We start from the raw sequence: 24,879 nt of genomic DNA, 5'->3' as shown, positions 1-24,879 counted from the left end.
AACTGAGCACTGGCTGAAGGCCACTCTTCTCCTGAAGAGTGAGGAGCTGAAGGGAAGCCTGGAGAAGAGTATGTAGCAGCTGCAGGCCGAGCTGGCCCCCTAGCTGAAGCAGAAGTGACCAGAACCTGGAGGAGTTCCAGAATACCATGATTTCCCTGACCCAGAGCTCCAAGACTGAGCTGACTCAGAGAACGCAGGAGCTCCAGCAGAATCTGGCCCCATATGGAGAGGACCCGAAGACCCAACTGTCACCAAGAGCCAGTAATCAGACTGATTTTACTTGTTCTACTAGAACTGCGTACTGATTAATAATTTTCCATCAAAGTCCAAAAGGGGCAATATATACAGTATACTGACCGAGTATTTTTTTTCTCATACATGCATACATAAAACAAACACACAGATCCCTGTTTAAACAGTTAAATACTAAGCCTAATGCAATATCAACTTAAAAATAGTATCATCATATCTTTTATATCACATTTATAACACGGAACAAAAAAAATGAACACAACAATTTCTAAGATTTTATTGAGTTACAGTTCATATAAGGAAATCAGTCAATTGAAATAAATTCATTAGGCTGTAATCTATAGATTTCACATGACTGGGAATACAGATATGAATCTGTTGGCCACAGATACCTTAAATAAAAAAATTGGGGTGTGGGTCAGAAATCCAGTCAGTATCTGGTGTGACCATTTGCCTGTGGAATGATGTCCCACTTCTTTTCAATCGCTTTGCGAAGTTGCTGGATATTGGCGGGAACTGGTACACATCGATCCAGAGCATCCCAAACATGTCTGGTGAGTATGCAGGCCATGGAAGAACTGGGACATTTTCAGCTTCCAGGAAATGTGTACAGATCCTTGAGACATGGGGCCATGCATTATCACGCTGAAACATGGTGTTGGCGGCAGATGAATGGCCCGACAATGGGCCTCATGATCAGCGATAAAATGCAATTGTGTTCGTTGTCCGTAGCTTATGCCTGCCCCAGCGCCATCCCAGGGCACTCTGTTCACAATATTGACATCAGCAAACCACATACATGTGGTCTGCAGTTGTGAAGGCGGTTGGACGTACAGCAAAATTCTCTAAAACGACATTGGAGGCGGCTTATGGTAGAGATATTAACAGGAAATGCTCTAGTGGACATTCCTGCCGGCAGCATGCCAATTGCAGGCCTACTCAGATGAGACATCTGTGGCATTGTGTTGTGACAAAACTGCACATTTTAGAGTGGCCTTTTAGTGTCCCCAGCACAAGGTGTGCCTGTGTAATGATCATGTTTAATCAGCTTCTTGATATGCCACAACTGTCAGGTGGATCGATTATTTTGGTAAAGAAGAAACGCTCACTAACAGGGATGTAAACAAATTTGTGCACAAATTGAGAGAAATACACTTTTTGTGCGTATGGAACATTTCTGGGATCTTATTTCAGCTCATGAAATATGGGACCAACACTTTCCATGTTGCGCCTATATTTTTGTTCAGTGTAAATGTATGTACCACTATTGTTGGTACATACATGATCAGTTATCGGACTCTCCATCTCCTGACCAATATCTACATGTGACTCAGGACTATATTACAGAAGCTTTGCAGGATTCTATCATCAATAGAATAATCACATCTACTGTTGCCCTCTTGAGAAGGGTCTCACTTTCTTCAAGCAAACTTTCTTACATATCGGCATATTTGTCAGTATTATCATCATGGGTGATTTAAATAAATGAAACTCATGAACAGCATTCAGCTTATTCTCATCAACTGAAACAATTCAGGCCCTGTCAACTATGAGCAGAGAATTTGAAGCAATAAGAAACAAAACCAATTCGCTCCATATTTTGTAAGAAATGGCATTTATCCTTTTCCCAATAGATATATACAGGTAATATATACGATTATGAAAAAGATTTTCCTGCCCTCTGCCTCCCCAACCTAAAAAACAAACAAAAAAAAGGGAAAAGAAGCAGATAGACCATACAGCACAAAATAAATAAAAACAAACCGACCAAAACAAAACTGGACAGGCACTGCCCTAAAAACAAAAGTACTGTAATTTGATAGTAAAACACTTGCTGTTAGGAAACTGAGTCCTCTTTTACTGCTGTCTGCTATGTTGGTCTCAGTACGTTCGTCTCTGAAGTATATGGCCATTGTCCAATCTCATCACCACATTGTCCTCAATCTCTGGCCCATGCATTTTTACCCCAATTTTGATCATTCGATTGATTATTTTAGTCCTAAAAGATGCACCTTATTTACATATCTTTGTTTAACCTTTCAATGATTATATACTACATAGTCAAAAGTATGTGGACACCTGCTCGTTGAACATCTCATTCCAAAATCATGGGCATTAATATGGAGTTGGTCCCCCCCTTGGCGCTATAACAGCCTCCACTGTTCTGGGAAGGCTTTCCACTAGATGTTGGAACATGGGAAGCAAGTCCCCACAGCATTCAGCCACAACATCATTAGGTGAGGTTGGGCACTGATGTTAGGAGATTAGGCCTGGCTCGCAGTCGGCGTTCCGATTCATCCCAAAGGTGTTCTTGAAGCTCCCGACAAACAGTTATTGTGCTGACTTTGCTTCCAGAGTGTTGCAATCGAGGACAGACGATTTTTACGCGCTTCAGCACTCGGCGGTTCTGTTCTGTGAGCTTGTGTGGTCTACCACTTCATGGCTGAGCCATTGTTGCTCCTAGACGTTTCCACTTCACAATAACAGCTCTAGCAGGACAGAAAGGTGACAAACTGACTTGTTGTAAATGTAGTATCCTATGACAGTGCCACGTTGAAAAAGTCACTGGGCTCTTCAGTAAAGCCATTCTACTGCCAATGTTTGTCTATGGAGATTGCATGGCAATGTACTCGATTTTATACACCTGTCAGCAACGGGTATGACTGAAATAACCGAATCCACTAATTTCAAGGGGTGTCCACATACTTCTGTATATATAGTGTATATTTTAACACATTATTTAGGAAAAATTAACCTTTGGAACCAACAACAATGAACTTCTTAGTAGTCAGATGGGGACAAATTATATTGATGTGAGACTCAATGGTGAGTCCAGGCTTTGTCTGTCCTTTCTGTGAAGATTGCCTATAGGCTTTCCCCCACTCTGGTTAAGTCTAACCGATGGTGATGCCAAAACCACATTGGAACTTGTTCTTCTTGTGGTTGAGGAAGGACCCCAGGACCAAAGATAGAGGCAGAGGAAGCAGCTTCTTCTCTAGTGTGGCCCCCACCACCCAATTACTATCTATGGAGCCTGGAGTATTGGGGAGAAAAACAGAAAATTGGATAACAGTGCTTTCAGAAAATATTCATAACCGTCGACTTATTCCACATTTTGTTCTGTTAAAGCCCACGTTTAAAAATGGATGAAATATATAATTGTGCACATTTATTGAAAATTAAATACAGAAATAAAATTGACATAAGTATTAACACCCCTTTGCTATGACGCTCCAAATTGAGCATTCAATTTCTGTTGATCATCCTTGAGATGTCACTCCAACTTGATTGGAGTCCACCTGTGGCCAATTCAATTGTTTGGACATGATTTAGAAGGACCACACCTGTCTATATAAGGTCCCACAGTTGACCGTGCATGTCAGAACAGAAACTATACCATGAAATCCAAAGAACTGTCCCTAGATCTCCAAGATAGAATTATGATGAGGAAGATATCTGGAGTGTTGAAAGTTTAAGAGCACAGTGGTCTCCATCATTGGGAAATGAAAAAAAACACGGAACTATCCAGACTGTCTAGAGCAGGCCATCCGACCAAACTGAACAACTGGGCAAAAAGGAGCTTGGTCAGGGAGGTGACCAAGAACCCAATGACCACTCTGACAGAACTAGAGTTCCTTGGCTGAGATGGGAGAACCTGCCAGAAGGACAACAGTCTCTAAAGCACTTCATCAATCTGTGCTTTATCGGAGTGGCCAGACAGAAGCCACTCCTGAGAAAAAGGCACATTACAGCACAACTGGAGTTTGTGAAAAGGCACATGAAAAACGGAAGATAAAGGCACAATATTCTGTGGTCTGATGAGATAAACATTTAACTATTTGGCCTGAAAACAAAGCGCTATGTCTGGAGAAACCCAGGCACAGCTCATCACCCGTCTAACACCATGGTGGTGGCAGTATCATCAGGTTATGGGGATGCTTTTCAGGGGCAGGGAGACTTGTAAGGATAGCGGGAACAATGAACAGAGCCAAATACAGGCAGATCCTTGATGAGAACCTGCTTCAGAGTTCAAACAACCTTCGACTGGGGGCGAAGATTTACATTCCAACAGGACAACGACCCCAAACATACAGCCAAAGAAATGCTGGAATGGCTTCAGAACAAAAATGTGAAAGTCCTTGAATGGCCCAGCCAAAGTCCAGAAATGAATCCTATTGAAAATCCGTGGGAAGACTTGAAGATTGCTGTTCACTGCCGCTCCGCATCTAACTTAACAGAGCTCTAGAAAATCTGCCAGGAAGAAATGGAAGAAGAATCACCAAATCCAGATGGGTATGTCTGTATCAGCTTTGCACAAGACAACTCAAAAGCTGTAATCACAGCCAATGGTTCTTCTTACAAAGTTGACTCGGGGGTCTGAATATTTATGTAAATCAGATATTTCATTTTCAAGAAATGTGTCAATTTCTAAAAACCTGTTTTCACTTTGTCATTACGGGGTAGTGTGTAGATGGGTGAGAAAGAAGACATTTAATCCATTCTGAATTCAGACTGTAACAACAAAATGTCGAATAAGTAAAGGGGTATGAATACTTTGATGGAACTGCATATGAAAATACAGAAAAACAGCAAACAATGTAACAAAAAGGCTAATATGCAGGAATATACATATACTTTAAAATCAGTGTCCATACAAGCAGAAGCCATACCTTTGAAGAGCAAATTGGCTTTAGGCACATCTAGCTGGTAGCCAAATGATACACTGGTCTCCTGCATACGGGTGCTAGCCTCAAACTCAACACCCAACTGCAACTGTAGATACAAATAACGGTGATAGAGCTGAAGACACTAACCAACACTTTGGTAAAAAAAGTAACAGACACAGAAGGAAACCAATGGAATTGAGCAATACCGTGTCGTTGGCTTTGTGGTAGTAGGAGGCATGTGCCCCTGCTCCCCCTAGTGTCAATGTGGCAATGAAGTTACTGCCTGAAATAGCAAGAAACACAGGTCTTAAAATGTCAGTGTAACACACACACATATATGCTATCCACTATGGAAAAAGTTAGTGGACCACTGCTGCATTATATAAAAAAAGACATGTTTGTAGAGTGTCAAATTAACACATCCGTGCCAGATGTCAACTACAATAACAACACACAAGGACCCAGTCAATGGCCGGAGAACAAAGGAAGATGAGCAAAAGAGGAGAAGGACAACACGTGCTCGGTGCTTGCTGTGAGTGGCCCCCCCTCTAGTCTACCTCAAAGCTTCTATCGGCAAAAAAGGGCGGCGGGTTTGACCCAAACGGGCACCCAGACTTCTGCCAGAGACATGGACACAACAGGTTTCGGACAAAGAGTGACCATAACTCAGCCAAGGAACTTCGCCATTGGACAATGCTATAAATAGGTTAGACAAACTCCCGTATACTTTTCTCATTCGTCTATAAAATGTCGCCATCTCCTCTATCCATTCATCCTGTACATTTATTGTTTTATCCTGGCTATTTCTAAATAAGCCCTTTGTTTTGTAAAGATATCTGTCTCCAAGCATACGTTGCCATGTCATTTTAACTTCATTGCCTTCAGAAGTACAAGTTAACTATTTTATAGTTTCTTGCTGATTTATAGTAATATGTGTACACACTCCCTTACATGGTTTAGAATACACCTTTAACTCCTGAAATCTAAGGGTGGCGCAGAGACTGGGTCGTTCCCATGCTTCAGTGTGACTGTGGCCAATGCCTCACCTGTGTATCTGCCAGCTAGAGACATGACTGTGCCTTCCTCTCCTGGCCTGCGATGGTAAACCAGCTCCCCTCCCAAAGCCAGGGATGGGGTTATGGACTGGATGTAGTGTGCTACAATAATACCTGAAAGATGAAGTAAGAGAAAATGAGGAGCTTCAGTTGGTGGTACATTTCTGTCCTACAAAATACCTCCATTCACAAAGCTTACCGGAGCCTACAAGGACATCTGGGTTGCCCAGGGTAACAGCAGCAGTAAAGTCCTCTCCTCGGACCTCACAATCTCCCTGCCAGTTCACAAACTTTTGCTGCTGCGTCTGATGGCAGGACACACATTGATAAGCATGTCATCAATCCGTCTGACGTAGTAACTCAAATGGGCTATACATTTGGGAGGCTTGGTGAAAGTGTAAGGTCCAGGCGTTGAAGCTCTACTTCAAGGTTTGTTTATTATCACCTAATTTCAACTGCCAAGGTTAATGGCAGACTGAACAAAAACTACCATAGAAAACCAAATATCTGTACCTGGAAGGCTAGTTTGGACCGGACTCTGTTGGAAATCTGGTGAATGACCTGGGCATTGAGGCTGCCGCTGTTGTCCATGTCTCCCACCATGACTGGGAAGGACTGCAGACAGTAAACAATTGTTACAAAGTACAGATAAAAACTTTTCCAGAATAAGCTAATTTCACAAATACCAGCAACAATAACTGTAATATAGTTGTCATTCTCATTCATGACTGGTAGTGTGTGTGAATATAACTTTGGGATTTTGGCAATGAGGCCCTTTATCTACTTCCCCAGAGTCAGATGAACTCGTGGATACCATTTTTGTGCTAGCATGCTAGTAGATGCCCACAGACTTCCAGTCATTGCGCTAACGCTAGTGAGCATGAAATGGTATCCTCCAGTTCTCACTCTGGAGAAGTAGATAAAAGGCCTCATTGCCAAAATCCCAAAGTACCCCTTTAAGCACTCAAATGAAGGGTGACAACTTTATATAGCTGTAGTGTGTACAGGGCCAACGTATCACAAACAAAACTTTGGGTTGTGGTATTAGCCAATTCGCTCGGACTCACCTCTGCTGGACCCATCTGCTTAGTTCCCACATAGGTGGCACCGAACCTGTAACTGGAATCGCCTAGGGTGCTGAGCATTACCGTGTGATTCACCTGGTGGGATCGATCAGAAGGAGGACAACATTTCAGGTTTCTGTCAGCAATGCTCCTCAAGCAAACATCTGTGTGTCATGTAAAATGAAAGGACAAAAAGCTTCCCAAGAGCTTGGGTTGTCCCCTTATTTGGTTACGAGCGCAAGACCAGAACTAATCTTAACACAGTATTATCAAAGCTTCTAAACCCAGATGCTCAACATCGCAGGACTTCAGGAAACGCTTCCGAAGCAGACTCGGCAGACCGGGGTTTGAGAAGTCAATGAGAGAAGATCAATTCTTCCTTAGTTCATTTTCTCAAACTAAATGCAAAACCTAAATTCGAACCAATGTCTTTTAAGTAGCTGAACATGTTCTTACTCCAACCTCATGAAAGTGACAAACCGACATTTATATTTGTCAAAAACAACTTTATGTCGAAGGAGTGCCTTTGATTTGACTGCCTGCACATGCGCAGTTCGGCGCGAGACAACCGTTAGACCCGACTGCGTGTTTCTGAGCATGAACTTAGCTAGCCAGCGTCACCATGACATTCTCTAGAAGCGTGATTTCTATTGGAGAAGCAGTTTCTACACATCTTCAAACTAAACCATCTTTGGTTTTACACTCGAAGTCCGTAAACTTAATGAAATTATTTGCCAGGGGAGATCCATCTCTAGATGGAATGATGAAATGAGGCTCAGGATCATCAAAGGCCATTCACAACATCATTTTACCAGTAGAAAATAGAGATGTAGTGACCTTTACTGACCTGGAAGTGATTACTCAGGCCCTTGTTAACAATTAGTCTTACACCCTCCATCTGCATGGGGAACACCTCTGGAAAGACAGATAGAAATGGGAACTGATTGAGATTACGTGTAGGCATATGACATGAAGACACAGAATCATTAAAAAGGAGTGGTTCACTATTTTGGTATTGATGTATATTGTGTGTTATAGAAGGGTCTAGACTCCTGTTTTTGCGATTTCACTTGGATGAGAAACTAACCCCACTTACTCACTCTGCATTACGGGTGCTCTGGAAAAACAAAAACACCCAATAGTGACGCAGGTCTTTAGATGTTGTACACATGAGACTGTGCAATTCCAAACTTCACCCGCAACATTATATTCCATATTGTGTGACTTGAGCGGTTTCCCCTACCAGCTGTGCTGCGAGGGCTACACGGAGAGGGACGGGGACCCGTCACAAATATATAATAATGTTGCAGATAAAGAATTACACAATTTCATGCGTACAACATCTAAAGACCTGCAGCACTATAATGACAGCTTTGCCGTTTTTTGGAGCCTTCGTTCGTGGTTTTCCAGAGCCCACATACTGCAGAACGAGCAAGTCTATTGTGGGTGCGTTAAGTTTCTCAAAACCAAGTGAAAAAGCTACAAAAAATATATAATAAAAAAGTACCTGGACCCTTCTATCACATGCCATTTATGTCAACAATATAGATATGGTTCTAGAATAGTGAACCAATCCTTTAACACTAGAACTGCCTGGCCTTTCAGCCTATAAGTACCTGCTAGAGAATGCTGCCAGGCATCACCTTTAGCATATGCATCAGATGCATATCAACCGGCAAGGTGCAGCAAACATATGCGCCAACACTTGATAAAGGATTCATTGCATATAGAAATACACATACATACATTAAACAAACAAAAAAAGTTTATATAGTTAAGGATGTTTTGTATAATTCTACAAAGTCCTGGAAAAAACAGACCTATAGCCTATTTTCATTTCCCTTAGAATAAAGAACAGTGTAATCCATTTGACCAACTTTATTTGTAGATTCGATTAGTAATAGGGTCATAGTAATTAATAACATCCAGGTACAGCTTCTTTTGACAAAGTAGAAACAAAAAAGATATGATAACCAGCCAGGTGAAATGATTTGCTGTATTCCTAAAAAGCACCAGTGCATGAATAATTGTAATGGATGAATTGTATAAATAAAAATGTGGAAATATATTAATGCCAAGATATAAAAACGAATTTGTTGATCGTATCATACACTGTATTGTGCCCTTATGCGTGTGCCTTTACATATGAATATTGCTCCAGAGTGGCGCAGCGGTCCAAGGCACTGCACCTCAGCGCGAGAGGCGTCACGACAGACCCTGGTTTGATCACGGGCTGTATTATGGTCTCTCGGAAAAAGTACACCCCGTAGACCAAAATGACTCTACACCCATCGTCTTTCAGCCGCATGCCCCGCGGACATACAAGAGTGCAATAAATGCTTAGCGTTCATCCATAGACATGTTCCACCCGTTTCCTTTTCTGTGTGCTGCAACATCTGCATGTCACATCAACTCGTCTCCACCCAAACCCTGCCATCCCTCCCAGACTCCTGTATCACCGTGGCAGTTGGGATCACCGTCTCAGCGGGCTCTGTTCTGATTTTTCTGTGGCGAGGCCCGGGCATTGGAGGCTTTAAGTCAACATCAGAATCAGATGAAGACTCTTAAAAATCAGCAACATCGACTCATCTAACTCATCTAAATTCTGTACCATTTGCAATGCTGTCAGTCATTTGAGTTGGCTTGCCATTGTGAACTACACACATTGTATTTTGTACTCAGTGTCCGATTTGACACTGAGGGGAAATGATACACAATTTCCAGCCTTTCATTATAAAACAATTAAACCCCCAACAACACCTAGAACTTTTCAAAATTACACTATTGTTCTAAATTCAGTCATCCTCATCATTCAGTTACTTTAAGTCACATGCACTATTATCAGCTTCTAATCGCCCATTCATCCATTGACGACAGAATAGCATATTTAAAAAGTTACGTTTATTGCTTTACTAGTTTTTGCTTAGCAGCCAGAGCAATGCTGTAGCGCGAGTGATCATGTGCTGAATGCATGGACAGCGCTGATATTCCTAGAAAAAGTCACATTTGGAAATACAGCTGCGCCTCTTGAATTAGGAGTTATCTGATAAAGGTAAGTGTAACTGAAACGGCAGAATATGCTCTCCGATACAATGTAATAATGAAAATGTTTTACCTGCACGTGACTCTGAAGGAGGATTTGATAAAGCGATACTCCTTTCACTGCATCTGTCAATTACTAGATGCACCCATCTCCTCATGTACAATTTGACAACCGATAGGCCTAATACTGTCACCCATCAGGTTATTGTGACTTTAATCTTGTCTATAGGCTAACCCTAATATGTTTGAAACTAGTTTTGGTATAGTTTCGATGGGCCAGCTGTGCAGGCTCACTGGCATGGTTTGTTTCCCGCTCATAGAAATTGGATAGAGTTAAGGATATGTTTTGCATTATTCTAAAGGCCTACTGCAACACATGGCATGGGTTTGTTTCTCTTACTGTAACTCTATTACTAAAATCACATTTTATTGTAACAAACAGTCCTGTAACAGCTTATTTTTACAAAGTAAAACGTAAAAGAGTATAGCATCAACCCGCAAGGCACGCTGTCAAATGGATAACATGAACGCCAACGCTGATAAATAGGCTTAACACAAACCCATTACGCTATTGTTGTTCTAAATTAAGTCAACGTCTTCACCTTCCTTATCATTCAGTTAGGCCTCATTGAAATTTGATTGTGAAGTAACTTGCACAATTATCACCCATTCCCTACATTTGTCATTAATTCAGTGGGCTGGTATCATTTGCTTCGCTGGATAGAGTCTTGGATATGTTTTGCAGTAGGCCTTCAGAATAATGCAACATGTAGCATCTTTTCATTTCCCTTACAATAAATGTAATTAAAGGCGTTATAGTAAATAAAAGTCCAATGACAGCTTATTTTTACAAAGTAAAACGTAAGAGAATAGCATCAATCCCCAAGGTGCGCTGTGAAATTATTTGCTGCTGATAAATGCGCATAAAAAAACAAAACATTACACTATTGTCTTTCGAAATTAAATCAACCTCCTTATCATTCAGTTAGGCCTAATTTAAATTCAATTGTGAAGGTGCACAATTATCGCCCATTCATCATTCCTTCAGTGAGCAAAGAGAGACATCAGATTAGTGCCTGGCTGGGTACCAACATCCTACAGCACATTGCTTTGGCAGGTTAAGCTGGGAATAGGTGAGAGAAAAAAATAAAAACTGGTAAAAAAGGCTCTAAATACTTCTGTTTGTGACTTCAAAATTCCGACAAATGAGCAGTGTCAAATACAAACATGTAGGAAAAGTCAGGGAAGGAACAGGACATTTGTATTTATTTATAAAATAAACGTCAGTGGATAAACGTCAGTGGCCGTTGGCCTATATTTGCACTATTCAATTCACAGATCTCATCTACATGGTGGAGGACTTTCTCTAGATATTTCATGGACTAATCTATTTACCTTTGCACTTGCGGTGGCACTCTTCAAACGTGCCAGGGTTGGGCAGAGGGCCTTCTGCCTCCACCTGCTGACCGGGTGCCGCGTTGCCTGAAGGCAGTACAGGTGATACTGGGGGCATTGAGAAGCCTGGGGGTACCGTCATCCCTGGGCTGCCAGGACTACCACCAGCAGGAGCCGGTGGCGGGTTGGGGGAGCTGGCTGCCAAAACACTGCCCATTCTGTGAGAGGAGATGATAGGATGAGACAGGGGTGGAGGTAGAAAAGGGGGAGGATATATGTGATGGTTTGTTGGAAGATGCTGGGTGTATTCGGAGACGGTTAGCTATCTCTGGGCAGTTGACCAGTAGGGGCGATAGAAAACTGGTACAGGAAGAGATGGGGCTGTTTGTCAAAAGAACAGCAAAGACAACAAAAGCGCACCAATTTACATGTCAGCATAGATTACATTGTAGTGTTCAATTTACAGAGGGTACGCCAATAAATTACAATTGTGGCCTAGCCATGAATGCTGCTCATGAGCTTTATAACATATCCCCAAAGATTGAGTTGGATCATTAGAGGTTTACACACAAAGCATGTTAATTAGCTACATAGCTCGTTAGTACAGGTGGCATTTACGTGATGGTCATCATTGAATGGGTAGCTCAAAAACCATGCCAGCAATGAAAGGTTTCTTGTAGTAGTTACCATCTCACCCAGTGCTATGGTGCTGTATTAATTGTGAATATTTCTGGCTATTAGTGACAGCTATCAAGTTAAATAATTAAATTGGCTAACGTGTATCTAGATGGCCAACCCGTTAGATGGCCTGCTGTAACTAGTAGTTAGCTAACGAATGGTGTAGGAGGTATGTTGTAAAACGACGGCAATGAAACGTTAGCTAGCTAGCTAGCTGCATAGGCTCTCCACAGCTACTATATCCTGATGTTTTTATAGAAAACACGGATGAAACACCTACTCGGGAAATAATTAAAAGCCTAATTCACAAGATCCTCAGCAACGCAAAAAGTACAATCTTTAGACTGTCTATTTTCAATGAAACCTCGCTAAAATTGATACTCACGTTGCGATTTCCAGAGGACGATGCAACACCCGGCAGTAACGTAAGACCTCAAACTACCATGCGTCATAGCTAAGACCCGCCTACTTACTTGAGGTAGCACTTGGATTGGGCAAATGAGCCCACCTCTGAACAACGTGTGGCAGAAATACATGTCAATCTCAGCGTAAGCAACCAGCATGGCACCACTGAAGTATAAGAAAACTCAAGCCTGATAATTCGAAGGCATGGTTTTGTTATTTCGACCACACCTCCACTTGTAGCCAACTGGTTATTAGACGTTTCAGTCACAAGAGAACTGCAATAAGATTGGACAAATGCAATATCTGCCTTACCCAACCATGCTTGCTGACAGATTGCAAAATTGACTCTTTTTCTGATTTGGAAAAGACAGCAAGGTTCTCAAGGGCTGAAGGTGGGGTCATCACTGTTTGGAGGCTTCTGATTGGTGGACGAGGGGAGTCATTGAGGTTGGTTTCAGTTCAGGGACGTAAAATAAAAAAGTGCTGCCTGTGAAGGTCAGTGACAGCATGAGGGTCTTGGGTCAAATTCATAAAAACGAATGGAATAGCTCCTACACCACTTTTTTCCGCAAGGCCGGATTACCACATGCTCTGGGATCCCCCGACCTCCAGAGGTTGGGTCCCTTCTGGTGGGGGTGGGGGGGTCAGACAGCATATGATAGCAAAATGTATAGAATTGCAGAAAATTTACTTTAAAACTGAAAAATTCTCTCAACCTAATGGCAAATTGATAAAATAATAAGATGTGCTATAAAAAAAGTGTAGAATTGCAGACAATTAGCTTTAAAACATGACAAAAGGTGTAGAATAGCATTATAAAACTGCACATTTTACTCTCTGCACCATTACGAAATGAGTGGACTTAACTTGCAACAATTCTCAACCACTAACAAACGCAGCAATGTTGTGGATGTGTGCTTTGTGCTGACACGCGTCCGTCAATATCTATGGAAGCTTTACCTTTCAGTTAGAATAATGACCTGAGCAGTCACTAACTTTACATCGCTCTGGATGAAGAGAATCTGCTTCATTTGAATGTAAGAATGTAGGCCTAAACACCTGAGTGCAGACAACTATGTGTAAAAGCATCACAAAAGCACACAACCTGGCATGTACACAAGCCTTCAAAGACAGGAACAATGAAAAAACACCACACTTTCAATTGAGTTCATTTTTATTACATTTTATAACCCCCTGTATTAATTCCAATGTCATTAAAGTACAATTTAAGACTTTGATAGAAGTAGATAATTGAAGTACGCTTCTTGTATTGGTTGTTTCTAGGGTTACAGAGGGGGGAAGTGTAATAAGCCAAATTGACATAGTTGCATTTTAAATTGTAATATTGTAAGACAATTAATGGGGCAACTTTACCCATCGACTTTCTCTATAAATCAGATCAAGCATACATGTATGCTCCAATATAGTGGCTGACTACGGCTGTCTGATTTGTAAGACAAACGACCTCGTCAAAGTTTCAGTGTTAAGACCTCCGTTTGTAATTCTCACTCTGCATGGGGCTGAACAGTTTTGAAAATAACAAATGAGAAAGTAAAAGGAATAGCCACCAAGGTGTGTACATTCCCACATACAGTGCCTTCAGAAAGTGTTCACAACCCCTTGACTTTTCCCACATTTGATGAAAAGCTGAATTGTCTTGAGTCAATAAGTTGTTATGACAAGCCAAAATAAGTTTGGGAGTAAAAATGTGCTTCAGTTTCATGGACACACTGTGTGCAATAGTGTTTAACAGGATTTTTTTTGTGACTACCTCATCTCTGTACTTCACACGTATATTTATCCCTCAGTCAAGCTGTCAATTTCAAGCACAGGTGCTTCTACAAAGTATTGATTCAGGGGTGTGAATAATTATGTAAATTAGACATTTATGCGTTTCATTTTCAATCAATTTGAAAACATTTCTAAAAACATGTTTTCATTTTGTCATTATGGGGTATTGTGTGTAGATGGGTGAGAAAGAAATGTATTTAATCAATTTTGAATTCAGGCTGTAACAACAAAATGCGGAATAAGTCAAGGGGTAGGAATACTTTCTGAATGCACTATACAATAACAGAAAACACAGGACAACTGAATTCTGAAATGGCTTCTCCCCCTTAATGACCACAGAAAATGTTTTACACACGTATGTGACAAATTTAACCGTGGCTATGTTTAAAAATTCCAAACAAGTAATTTAGCAAATTAGAATTTTGGTACCAGTCATTCATCCAGTTTCCAGGAACAGAATACACTATTTTCTTCCCAGCTCTTGCAGAATTCATTCTCTCAGTTTATTGAATGTAGAGTCTCTGCATCTAAGAGGAGTCTGCATTAGAGAAGCACAACACAGTCATGCATGCAATTCAGAATTTGTGCAACTGGAGATACATTTGATGCTTCGCTGTATTAGCTCTATTGCAATTTGGGAATCAGGGGTATTCTGGTTTCAAAATGATCTGTACCAGTTTATTTTCTCCAAACCCCATGCTGCAATACCATAATTCTTGTTTGCTTAATTGTATTATACCCCAAACCCCTTTTACCTTTCCCCACCATAGACCATATAGGCTAGCTCATATTCGTGTTCTTAAGGGTATCAACATGATTACCTTTTCCAAACATCTTGGAGGAGTTAACGACAAGTGAACCTTCCCTCCCCCATTTGTACTCATTCATTCACACAGTCACAACTTGACTCAATGGCCAAGAGCACGCACACACAGATCCACACAGGATTAGACAGTGACATACGGCCAGTTTATTAGGTACACTACACCGCTCACGAAAATGGTTAGCTCCTACAGACAACGAGTCACGTGGCCGTGGCTTGCTATATATAGGCAATATAGCATATACAGGCATCGACGCATTCAGTTACTGGTCAACTGAACGTTAGAATGGGCAAAATGAGTGACCTAAGCATCTGAGCGTGTTATGATAGTCAGTGCCAAGCGCGCCAGTTCCAGTATTTCAAAATTGTCTGGCTTCCTTTTCATGCAAGACAGTGTCTAGGGTTTACCAAGAATGGTGTGACAAATAAAACACACCCAGCCAGGGACAGTCCTGTTGGCGAAAACAGCTCGTTGATGAGAGGTCGATGGTGAATGGCTAGCTAACAGGCAGAATCGTGCAGGCTAACAGGCAGGCCACAAACAGAAAAATAACGGCGCAGTACAACAGTGGTGTGCAGAATGGCATCTCTGAAAGCACAACTTGTCGATTCTTGTCACGGATGGGCTATTGCAGCAGACGACCACACCGGGTTCCACCCCTATCAGCTAAAAACAAGAAGCGGCTCCAGTGAGCACGCGATCACCAATACCGGACAATTGAGGAGCGGAAAAAAAACGCCTGGTCCGACGAATCCCGGTTCCTGTTGTGTCATGCTGATGGCAGAGTCAGGATTTGGCGTAAGCAAGTCCATGGCCACATCCTGCCTGGTGTCAATGGCACAGGCTGATGGTGGTGGTGTAATGGTTTGGGGAATGTTGTCCTGGCACACATTAAGTCCCTTGATAGGAATTGAGCAATGTTTCCATGCCCCAGATAATTCAGGATGTTATGGAGGCAAAGGGGGGATCTGACCAGGTACTAGATGGGTGTACCTAATAAACTAAGTATACAGACATTTACCAACTGACATTGAATATTCAGTCTATCTCTACACTCTTAACAGTGCCTGTTTTCTAGTCCCCTTTGTGACCACTGATCGGAAAGAACAGTATGTGAAAGGAATTTGAAAAACTCTGCCTTGGGCTAGTTTGGGCTTTACACTATATGGGTAGTGTTGACCTATTCTGTCTTTGCACAGTATGGGTCACAAAGTAGACCAGAAAACAGGCTAGGGACAACAGCCATACGGGTATTAAGACATTGTATGTCACTCACATACAAACAAGCACACAGAAACATTCACAATTGCGTACAGAAATCCACATTTCAGCCAATTGAACACCCAACCAAACAATCCTACAGAACAGCCATTCATATACAGACACACAGGCAATCACATTCATACCAACAAACAAATGAGACGGGACACTAACTTACTCTCAAAACACACCAACCAACCTTGTTTCTCACACACCAAGTTTCTCTCTATGACACACACACACACACACACACACACACACACACACACACACACACACACTTACTGACAGTCACTCACGCAAAGCACTCAAAATGCCATGGCGTGACATTACACTTTTTTGGTTTCGGTTCAATATAAATCCTGAAAGTCAGTATTTAAAATCAAACAAAATAAAAAAAATCTAATATTCAAAACTACCTCCACCATGAAGCAAATTCATATTTTCTTTTGTTATTGTAAACAAATTGTGTAAACAACAAATCATTTACAAACCAATTTCCTCAAAATGATTCCAACCACCTCGTAAAAAGATTGACCTAGATAACCAGTATGAATGTGCTCGGATAGCATTCTCTCCAGTACTTAAAATAAGCAAACTAATGGTCAAAATAGAATACTTTTTTTGTACTTTGGGAGTAAAATTACAAATGTGTTGAGTTTCAGATCTGTTGCAAACCATATTGGTTGGTCCACTGTTGTGCTGGAGTTCTTAAGTACTAGAGAGAAGAAAAGATTCAAGATGACTCGCAAACCCACACAAACCCAGTGCCCCAAACCCTGCTCTGCCCCCCTCCCTGCTTAGCAAGCATTGTCAAAAATAATTTCAAAGAAAAAAAAATCAAATATTCTTCTCTGCTTTCATCATCAGCTAAACATTTGTAGCAGGACTAAAAAAATGATCACAGCTGCCAGTTTGAAGATGCTACAATTCGCTTTCAAATATAATTCTGATGTGAGCAAACCCACCCCACACACAAGAATAGTCCCTCAGCTTTTCACAATCATAACAAAGCTGTACGAACCCCCCCGAAAAAAAAACTAAGGGTTTTCCCAACCTAATGAATAGCAGAGATAACAAATGAGAGTTCTGCCAAGTTCTCAGCTCTGTATGTATCATATCAAAATACACTCCCTTATCCCTTGGAGCCAGGCTGAGGAACATCACCCAAGAGCTCTGAGGCTTTTAAAATAAAAGCTTGGTTTCTTGTTACCTAGTTTTTAGTCTAAATATACTATATTTTGTGCCAATTGGCTGCGTGTACCATTGGGCTGCACAGTACATATTGGCAATTAATACATTCACAACACTTTGGAGATTACATTTTTTACATTTGAGTCAATTAGATTGATTCAAATTAGACCCTAAACCGAAGGACATACCCACAAAACTGTACCAACATGAAACGTCTAACTCTAAAAAACATATTATATTACTTTGAGGGACCCTCACAATTGAGGAAGAAAAAGCAGGTCTTAAAAAGATGTTGAACCATGTTGTTTTGTACAAAGAAAACGTCAAGATTGCCTCTAGGGCAATTCAGGCCCATGTTTAGAGGGCCTTTTGACTGAATAATGCGTTTGTTTCCTCGTGTTTTGCGTTTCACATTTTGTGTCTGCTTTTCATGTATTGTGTAATAGATGTGTATGTAGATATTTATAGTGTAATTGTTGTTTATTGAGGTGTCCATGCAGGGGCTCATATGTGAAAGAGACAGTGGTTAAAAAAAAAAGATCCCGCGCTGATCATTATCTCCAACAATACCTTGTGCGTCTTTCAGAAATTGGATGCATATGACTGAATAGATTGTAAATTCTACCTGTTCTTTCCATAGCTGCAGACATATGGGCCTATTTCCTATATAGTGCACTACTTTATGGGTCCTGGTCAAAATTAGTGCACTACTTTATGGGTCCTGGTCAAAAGTAGTGCACTCTGCAGGGAATAGGGTGATATTTTGACCCATAATCACATCACCACCGCAACATAAGTATGAAAGCTCAGAAAATTGTTTTACTAGTAAAATGTGGCACAAGCTCAGTAATTGGATGCTACTGTGACTTGTGTTTTCATCAACTGCTCCTGTGCTGGTCTGAGATCGTTTATATATATATCTATATCTATATCTATATATATATCAGGGAATTTTTGTCCGGTGCTATATTAGCTTGATTGGAGGCTACCATCCACAGTTTTTTACAATGGACCCAGTCTTATCTTCTTTCAGTAGTCTTATATCATATATATATATCTTATTCACATGATTGATTATTCATAGTGACAGGAAAACAGTCACGTTGCGTCTAAGTAAAAGCTGCCCTTTTTTTATTGCGAAGTTTACATTAAAAGTACTTTGGCATTCCAGATGATGTCAGTCAGAGTTTGAGCCTTGGTTATTGAGCATCTAGAACACGAACAAGATTCCCTAGGAGAGTGTGCACAACGAACGTTCTACTTGCATATATCTGAATCAACCAATGTTACAATTCAGCTTAATTGTGTCTGTATTCTGTCTGTTGTGTGGAGAGAGAGAGATGGATGAACTGATAAGAGCGCACGTGGGAGAGGAATTAAGGCACTTGAGTGACAAAAGGCATGTGAATGTAAGCGGGGCAAGGTGGCTAGTGTGAATGAGCCAATATAAAAGAGTTAATTTTGTCTCTACGATGGAGGAAGACCGGTTTAAATGTGTGAACGCGTTTGAGCCTTGCGTCCCTGGCAACCGCTTTGGTCCCGCCCACAAAGGGTAAAGAAAAAGAAATCTCTTGTTGAAATGCATTCGTTTGTGTTAAATGGCTAAAAGTGTTTTATTTTCATATAATAATTAATTCTATCTATAACTGAGTTGATGTCTGATGTGTGAGCCTCTATGTTGAATTAAAAATAAACTTTGACCACTAATTTCAAGCCACATCAAGGCAGTGAAATACTAGTAATTCAATACAACTCATGAATGAAGGTGTCATGTACCACTGTAAAAACATACGTTTGGTGGTTTTCTATCTAGTGTGAGTGGGAACACTACCACAGGCGTTTGCATCTCCGTAATTTGAGATAAACAAAAAATGTATTTTGTCTAGTGACACGCATGTCATGTATACCTAGGTAACTCTAGCTACAATAGCCTGAGGCAAGGCACAAACAGTGTTACTTTTAAATCAGCAGAAATATTGTTGGGGGAAAAATAACATTACTTTGTATGCAATTCAAAGACCTGAGACAGCTAGTTGTCATCGATAACAAATCCGGTTTGAATAACCGGCCGTTAACATTTATTTTACGGTCGGGACCGACTGCACCTCTGAAAGTGAACATGACCACTTTCAAGCAAACTAAAGCCATCAATCTATGTAGCTATTTTCCAAATCAGGCATTATTTTTGATAACCCAGCTAACTATATACACTGAGTGTACAAAACATTTGGAACATCTGCTCTTTCCATGACAGACTGATCAGGTAAATCCAGGTGAGAGCTACTGTATGATCCCTTATTGGATGTCACCTTCAATCAGTGTAGATGAAGGGGAGGAGACGGGTTAAAGGAGGATTTTTAAGCCTTGAGACAATTGATACATGAATTGTGTATGTGTGCCATTCAGAGGGCGAATGGGCAAGACAAAGGATTTACGTGCCTTTGAACGGGTTATGGTAGTAGGTGCCAGGCGCACCGTTTTGAGTGTGTGAAGAACTGCAACGCTGCTGGGTTTGTCTCAACAGTTTCCTGTGTGTATCAAGGATGGTCCAGCATCCAAAGGACCTACCAGCCAACTTGACACAACTGTGGGAAGCATTGGAGTCAACATGGGCCAGAATACCTGTGGAACGCTTTCGAAACCCGACGAATTGAGGCTGTTCTGAGGGCAAAATGGGGTGCAACGCAATATTAGGAAGGTGTTCCTAATGTTTTGTACGCTCAGTGTATGTAGTACAGAAGATAAATTACTCAAGTCGAAGTTGGATATTATTAGTGCTGTAGCAAAGGATTTATTATCCAACCATTTGTGAATTTACTAATAAGTTTAAAACCTACAAATATAGTATCTTAATTCCAATCAAAAATGCATGTAAGTGAATGAGCTTTCCAACATTCTGAAGCTTTCTTTACCCTTAGTGGTCGTTGCTAAGGCCTCATGTCATTGATGACACAAACCTGTCCTCCTCCAAAGCTGGCCATAAAAGTGGACGACATATTCAGCTGGAAACAGTACAACTTGATCAATATTTTGCATGGTTCTTACTTTTTTTAAGACAATGTTCCTCACCTATCTCTGAAGTTTTTCAGCTGATATGTTACCTTGCAATACCAGGATACAATCCAGAAAACATTAGCCTACATGTCTTAAGCCAAAAAAGGACTGATTGATCTCATTCAGTGTGCATTGGGCAAGCTACCTTTGGTGCAAAACAACATGGTTAAACCAATTCAAATCAAAAAATGCAGGCAGCTCTTAATGAAATAACAAGGGGGGGAATAAGAACAGAACATACAAATCAGCAAAAAGTAAACTCGACCTTAACATCCATGTGCCAGGTTTTGAAGGTTGAGAAAAGAGAAGTTGAAGAGGTGCCTGAAGCCTGTGTGCAAGAGCTGAATGTTGTGCAAAAGCCGGGTATGTCCTATTGTCCTGGATGGAAGATAAGGTGGCAAGGATTAAAAAGATGGGTCTCACACTTCATGCACATCACAAGATGGGTTCCCAATTTGAAATATCCCTTATCCCCCTTGTGTAGATCCACAATTATTTGATAGACGTAAGAAATATGGTCATGAGCCATATTTCCTTTTAAGGAACTTACCAAATTGCTTACGACCCTTTCAGATCTAAGTTAGGGTCGACCTAAAATATTAGACATTCTCACTGGCATGTCCGACTGATAGGTATAATATGCCCATATAAGCAATAAAGTACTGGGTCCATCTTGTCTTCTGATGAATTTTACATATTGCTAGACCGGCTCAGTAGCATGTCAGAGTAAATGACTCACCAGTCGAGGGGTTCTTAGGGCTCCTCCTGTTGGCAGCCTGTCTCCTTCAGCTCCTCCTTCACCTCGCAGTCTAGGCTGGCGGTGTGGAACTCGGCCACGTACAGGTTCTTGTCGATGCTGCCGGGGATGGGCTTGATGTCGGTGACCAGCTGGTCCTCGATGGACTTCAGGTTGAAGCGGTCCTCAGAGGTGATCAGGTTGATGGCCAGGCCCAGGTGACCAAACCTCCCTGAGAGATGTACATGTTGCCAGGATGCAAAACAGAGCATTCAGATATTAAAAGTTGATAAAAAGCATTGACATAATACCATAAGAAGCACATAAACAACACAAGAAAGTTTCAATACCTGATCTTCCAATGCGATGCAGGTATGTCTCGGCGTTCTTGGGGAAGTCGAAGTTGATGACGACATTGACGGCTTGGATGTCAATACCTCTGGTGAACAGATCTGTTTCAAACAGTAAACCGGAGCACAGTAAAATCAACTGTACTACATACCCAAGTAAAATCTGATATTACCAAACAAAATATGCAGAAAAAATTCAACTCATAAAAGTTTAAGAGCACAACATAACATTTAGGAGCACCAGAGCATCCATTGAAAATTTGATTTGACTTGTTACCCAAAAATATGGTATATATTTAAATGTAGACTTTAACTCATTTTAGCATTTTACTCAAGAAAGAGTTTATAAAACACCAGTACGTGGTTCCCCTTTCATATTGAAATGAAGAAGAAAAACAAGGAGAAGTAAACATGTTTAACGCTGTGCAATGTCACATGCATCCCTATCAATGAAGACTAGGTTTGGCCAAATTTTATAGCAGATTTTCTCAAATTGAAGCTGGTTCTGGAGGTATTCTAAGGATGATTATCAGGTTGCATAAACATGATTAGTGCATATTCCCCTCACAATTTTGCCCTTCAAATTTGTTTTGTAAACTAAATAACGAGAATAGGTTGCTGCTACTGGTCAGAGTCTGGGAGGCAGGCTGCCTCTGACTGGGGAAACCGGGTCGCTTGAGCCTACTGCCCGAGGTTCAGAGAAACAGCCATGTCTAAATATGTAGCCTACTAGAAACCAGATATTTTAATGTTTATAATACTCAAAATTGAGCCGAATATGACTGTTACCAATTATCACTCGTTTTGAGAAGTAGCGCTCACACGCGAGATGCACGTCTTGTCGCTTCGCAATCGAAACTTCCTCCATTTGAAAAATAATCCTTTTCAATATAATTATTATTTGTGCTTGAATGAATTTGCCATGTTAAATTTGACTGCGCAATTGTATGTGTTCCGAGTTAACAAACCCGCAAATATGTGGGCTAAGAAAAGAGGAGCGAAAGCGAAAGAGGAGATAATGCACATTCCAAGTCTTACGCAAATTTTTTCTTCTTCACAAACCACGGCCTCTGAGGACCAGACCAAACCAAAAGCATAATTGGAGTTGAGGGGGGTTCAATTATAAAATAAGGTATCACTGTGTGGTGTAGGCCTAAAGCCATAGAAAGCCAGTAGCTGCCTGCGCTTTACGTTTACAAATCATTTCCAATCAATCAAACTCATCACGGTATATTATTGAGGGGGTATATTATTGAGGGGGCACATAACCCGCAAATTACGTGCCTGGGTACGACCATGAAACGAATGAATATGTGATTGCTTTTTCTCTAGGGCACGCAGAAACAATGGCAGAGCGAAACCTAATCTTTACAAAAATGATCCGTTTTTTCTATCTAGGTGCTCCCAAATTTATATTCCAGGTCTCACAGCTACATATTTAGAAGCACATTCAAAATGGTTGCATTTTAGAGCGCTGTGGACACGTACCGGTGCAGACAAGATTTCTGCAGAGTCCATTTCTGAAGTCGTGGAACACACGGTTTCTGTACTCCTGTGGGGATTAAAAGAACACTGCATGAGAGCGCTGAACACACAACCTCAGAAAAACATCTCTTCTCATGGCTCCCATACATTGACTAGCACAAACTCATATAGTCTCCTCTCTGGTCAGGTTTTTTCTTATAGGACAAATAACATGAATCATCATTAAATCTGGTATGGTTTGTAGACCCACTAAATATGTTAATAATAATACTAATAATAATGGGTTGGAACCGGTCTAGGGAACAGAACCAAAAACTGTAAAAAAAAATATTTTTTTTACAGGAACAGAATCAGAACCACGAACTAAAGTAATCTATACTGTTCCGGAACAGAACTGTTATTTTAAAACCAGGGGAACTGGTTAACAACATTATTTTAAGTTGCGGTCATTTTTTCCCAGTCCAACAAAAAGGAAAGCACTTATGCAAACCCCTCACTCTGTCACTCAGAAACTTATTCCAGTCTCTGCCTGACAGAAAATCTTTGCCAGTGTGTAGGCAATCCTCTGTAGGTACAATTCATAACAACAAGATGCACAGTGCTTCACGCTAAGCCTTCTCCTGTATCGCCTCTCGCGCTTTCCCCACCCGCCAAATGTCAGCCGCATCTCGCGCCTTACTCTAGTCTGTCCAATTCATGTAAATAGCTTGCCCGCTCCATAGCAAGCTGCTCTATCCGCACTGATCGGTGAAGTAATTAATGTCGAGCAACAATGCCTTCAGAAAGTATTTACACCCCTTGACTTTTTCCAAATGGTGTTGTGTTACAGCCTGAATTTAAAATGTATTCAATTGTGATTTTTTTTCATCGCTGGTCTACACACAATACCCCATAATATCAAAGTGGATTTTTTTTTAAATTTGTATTTATTTATTTTTTACAAATTCATTAAAAATGAAAAGCTGAAATGTCTTGAGTCAATTAGTATTCAACCCCTTTGTTATGGCAAGCCTAAATAAGTTCAGGAGTAAACATTTGCTGAACATGTCACATAATAAGTTGCATGGACTCACTGTGTGTGCAATAATAGTGTTTAACATAATTATTGAATGACTACCTCACCTCTGTACCCCACACATACAATTATCTGTAAGGTCCGCAAGAGGTTGGTGGCACCATCATTTACATAAATACATCAAAACACATGGCTTGATGCCATTCCATTTGCTCCATTCCAGCCATTATTATGAGCTGGCCTCCCCTCAGCAGCCTCCACTGGTAAGGTCCCCCAGTCAAACAGTAAATGTCAAACACAGATTCAACCAAAGAGCGAGGCACCAATTGGTAGATACATTTTTTGTTGTTGTTTAAAGCAGACATTGAATATTCCTTTGAACATGGTGAAGTTATTAATTACACTTTGGATGGTGTATCAATACATCCTGTTACTACAAAGATACAGGCGTCCTTCCTAACTCACTTGCCGGAAAAGAAGGAAACCGCTCAGGGATTTCACCACAAGGCCAATGGTGACTTTAAAACAGTTACAGTTTAATGGCTGTGCTAGGAGAAAACTGAGAATGGATCAACGATATTGTAGTTACTCCACAATACTAATCTAATTGAC

General features: G+C 40.9%; 2 protein-coding genes across 3 annotated transcripts in view; both read right to left on the bottom strand.

Moving 5' to 3' along the window:
- Positions 1-514: 514 nt before the first annotated feature.
- Positions 515-12,893, bottom strand: tomm40l (translocase of outer mitochondrial membrane 40 homolog, like). 2 transcript variants are annotated; one of them, XM_055875996.1, is made up of 10 exons: positions 12,871-12,893; positions 11,476-11,693; positions 7,886-7,953; positions 7,042-7,134; positions 6,488-6,589; positions 6,174-6,279; positions 5,966-6,088; positions 5,126-5,202; positions 4,923-5,025; positions 515-3,286 (listed from the first exon to the last, which is right to left on the bottom strand). In XM_055875996.1, exons 1-10 carry the CDS (start codon positions 12,876-12,878, stop codon positions 3,147-3,149), a joined length of 1,038 nt encoding a protein of 345 aa, XP_055731971.1. In that variant the 5' UTR covers positions 12,879-12,893; the 3' UTR covers positions 515-3,146. The 2 variants fall into 2 exon arrangements, with proteins under 2 accessions (XP_055731971.1, XP_055731972.1); XM_055875997.1 differs by lacking the exon at positions 12,871-12,893 and adding an exon at positions 12,539-12,630.
- An 821-nt stretch (positions 12,894-13,714) lies between these two features.
- The window catches only part of LOC129819603 (probable ATP-dependent RNA helicase ddx6), a 57,891-nt gene continuing 46,726 nt past the window's right edge, over positions 13,715-24,879 (bottom strand). The window contains exons 11-14 of the mRNA XM_055875993.1: positions 23,256-23,319; positions 21,768-21,869; positions 21,421-21,649; positions 13,715-21,059 (exon numbers count right to left, since the gene is read on the bottom strand). Coding sequence (XP_055731968.1) covers positions 21,435-21,649; positions 21,768-21,869; positions 23,256-23,319 — 381 coding nt within the window. The 3' untranslated portion in view covers positions 13,715-21,059; positions 21,421-21,434. The remainder of the gene's footprint in view (positions 21,060-21,420; positions 21,650-21,767; positions 21,870-23,255; positions 23,320-24,879) is intronic.

Source organism: Salvelinus fontinalis, chromosome 22, assembly GCF_029448725.1.
Source record: "Salvelinus fontinalis isolate EN_2023a chromosome 22, ASM2944872v1, whole genome shotgun sequence".
NCBI lineage: Eukaryota > Metazoa > Chordata > Actinopteri > Salmoniformes > Salmonidae > Salvelinus > Salvelinus fontinalis.
The sequence above is the reverse complement of the archived record's forward strand: the minus strand, read 5'-3'. Positions and strand labels throughout refer to the sequence as shown.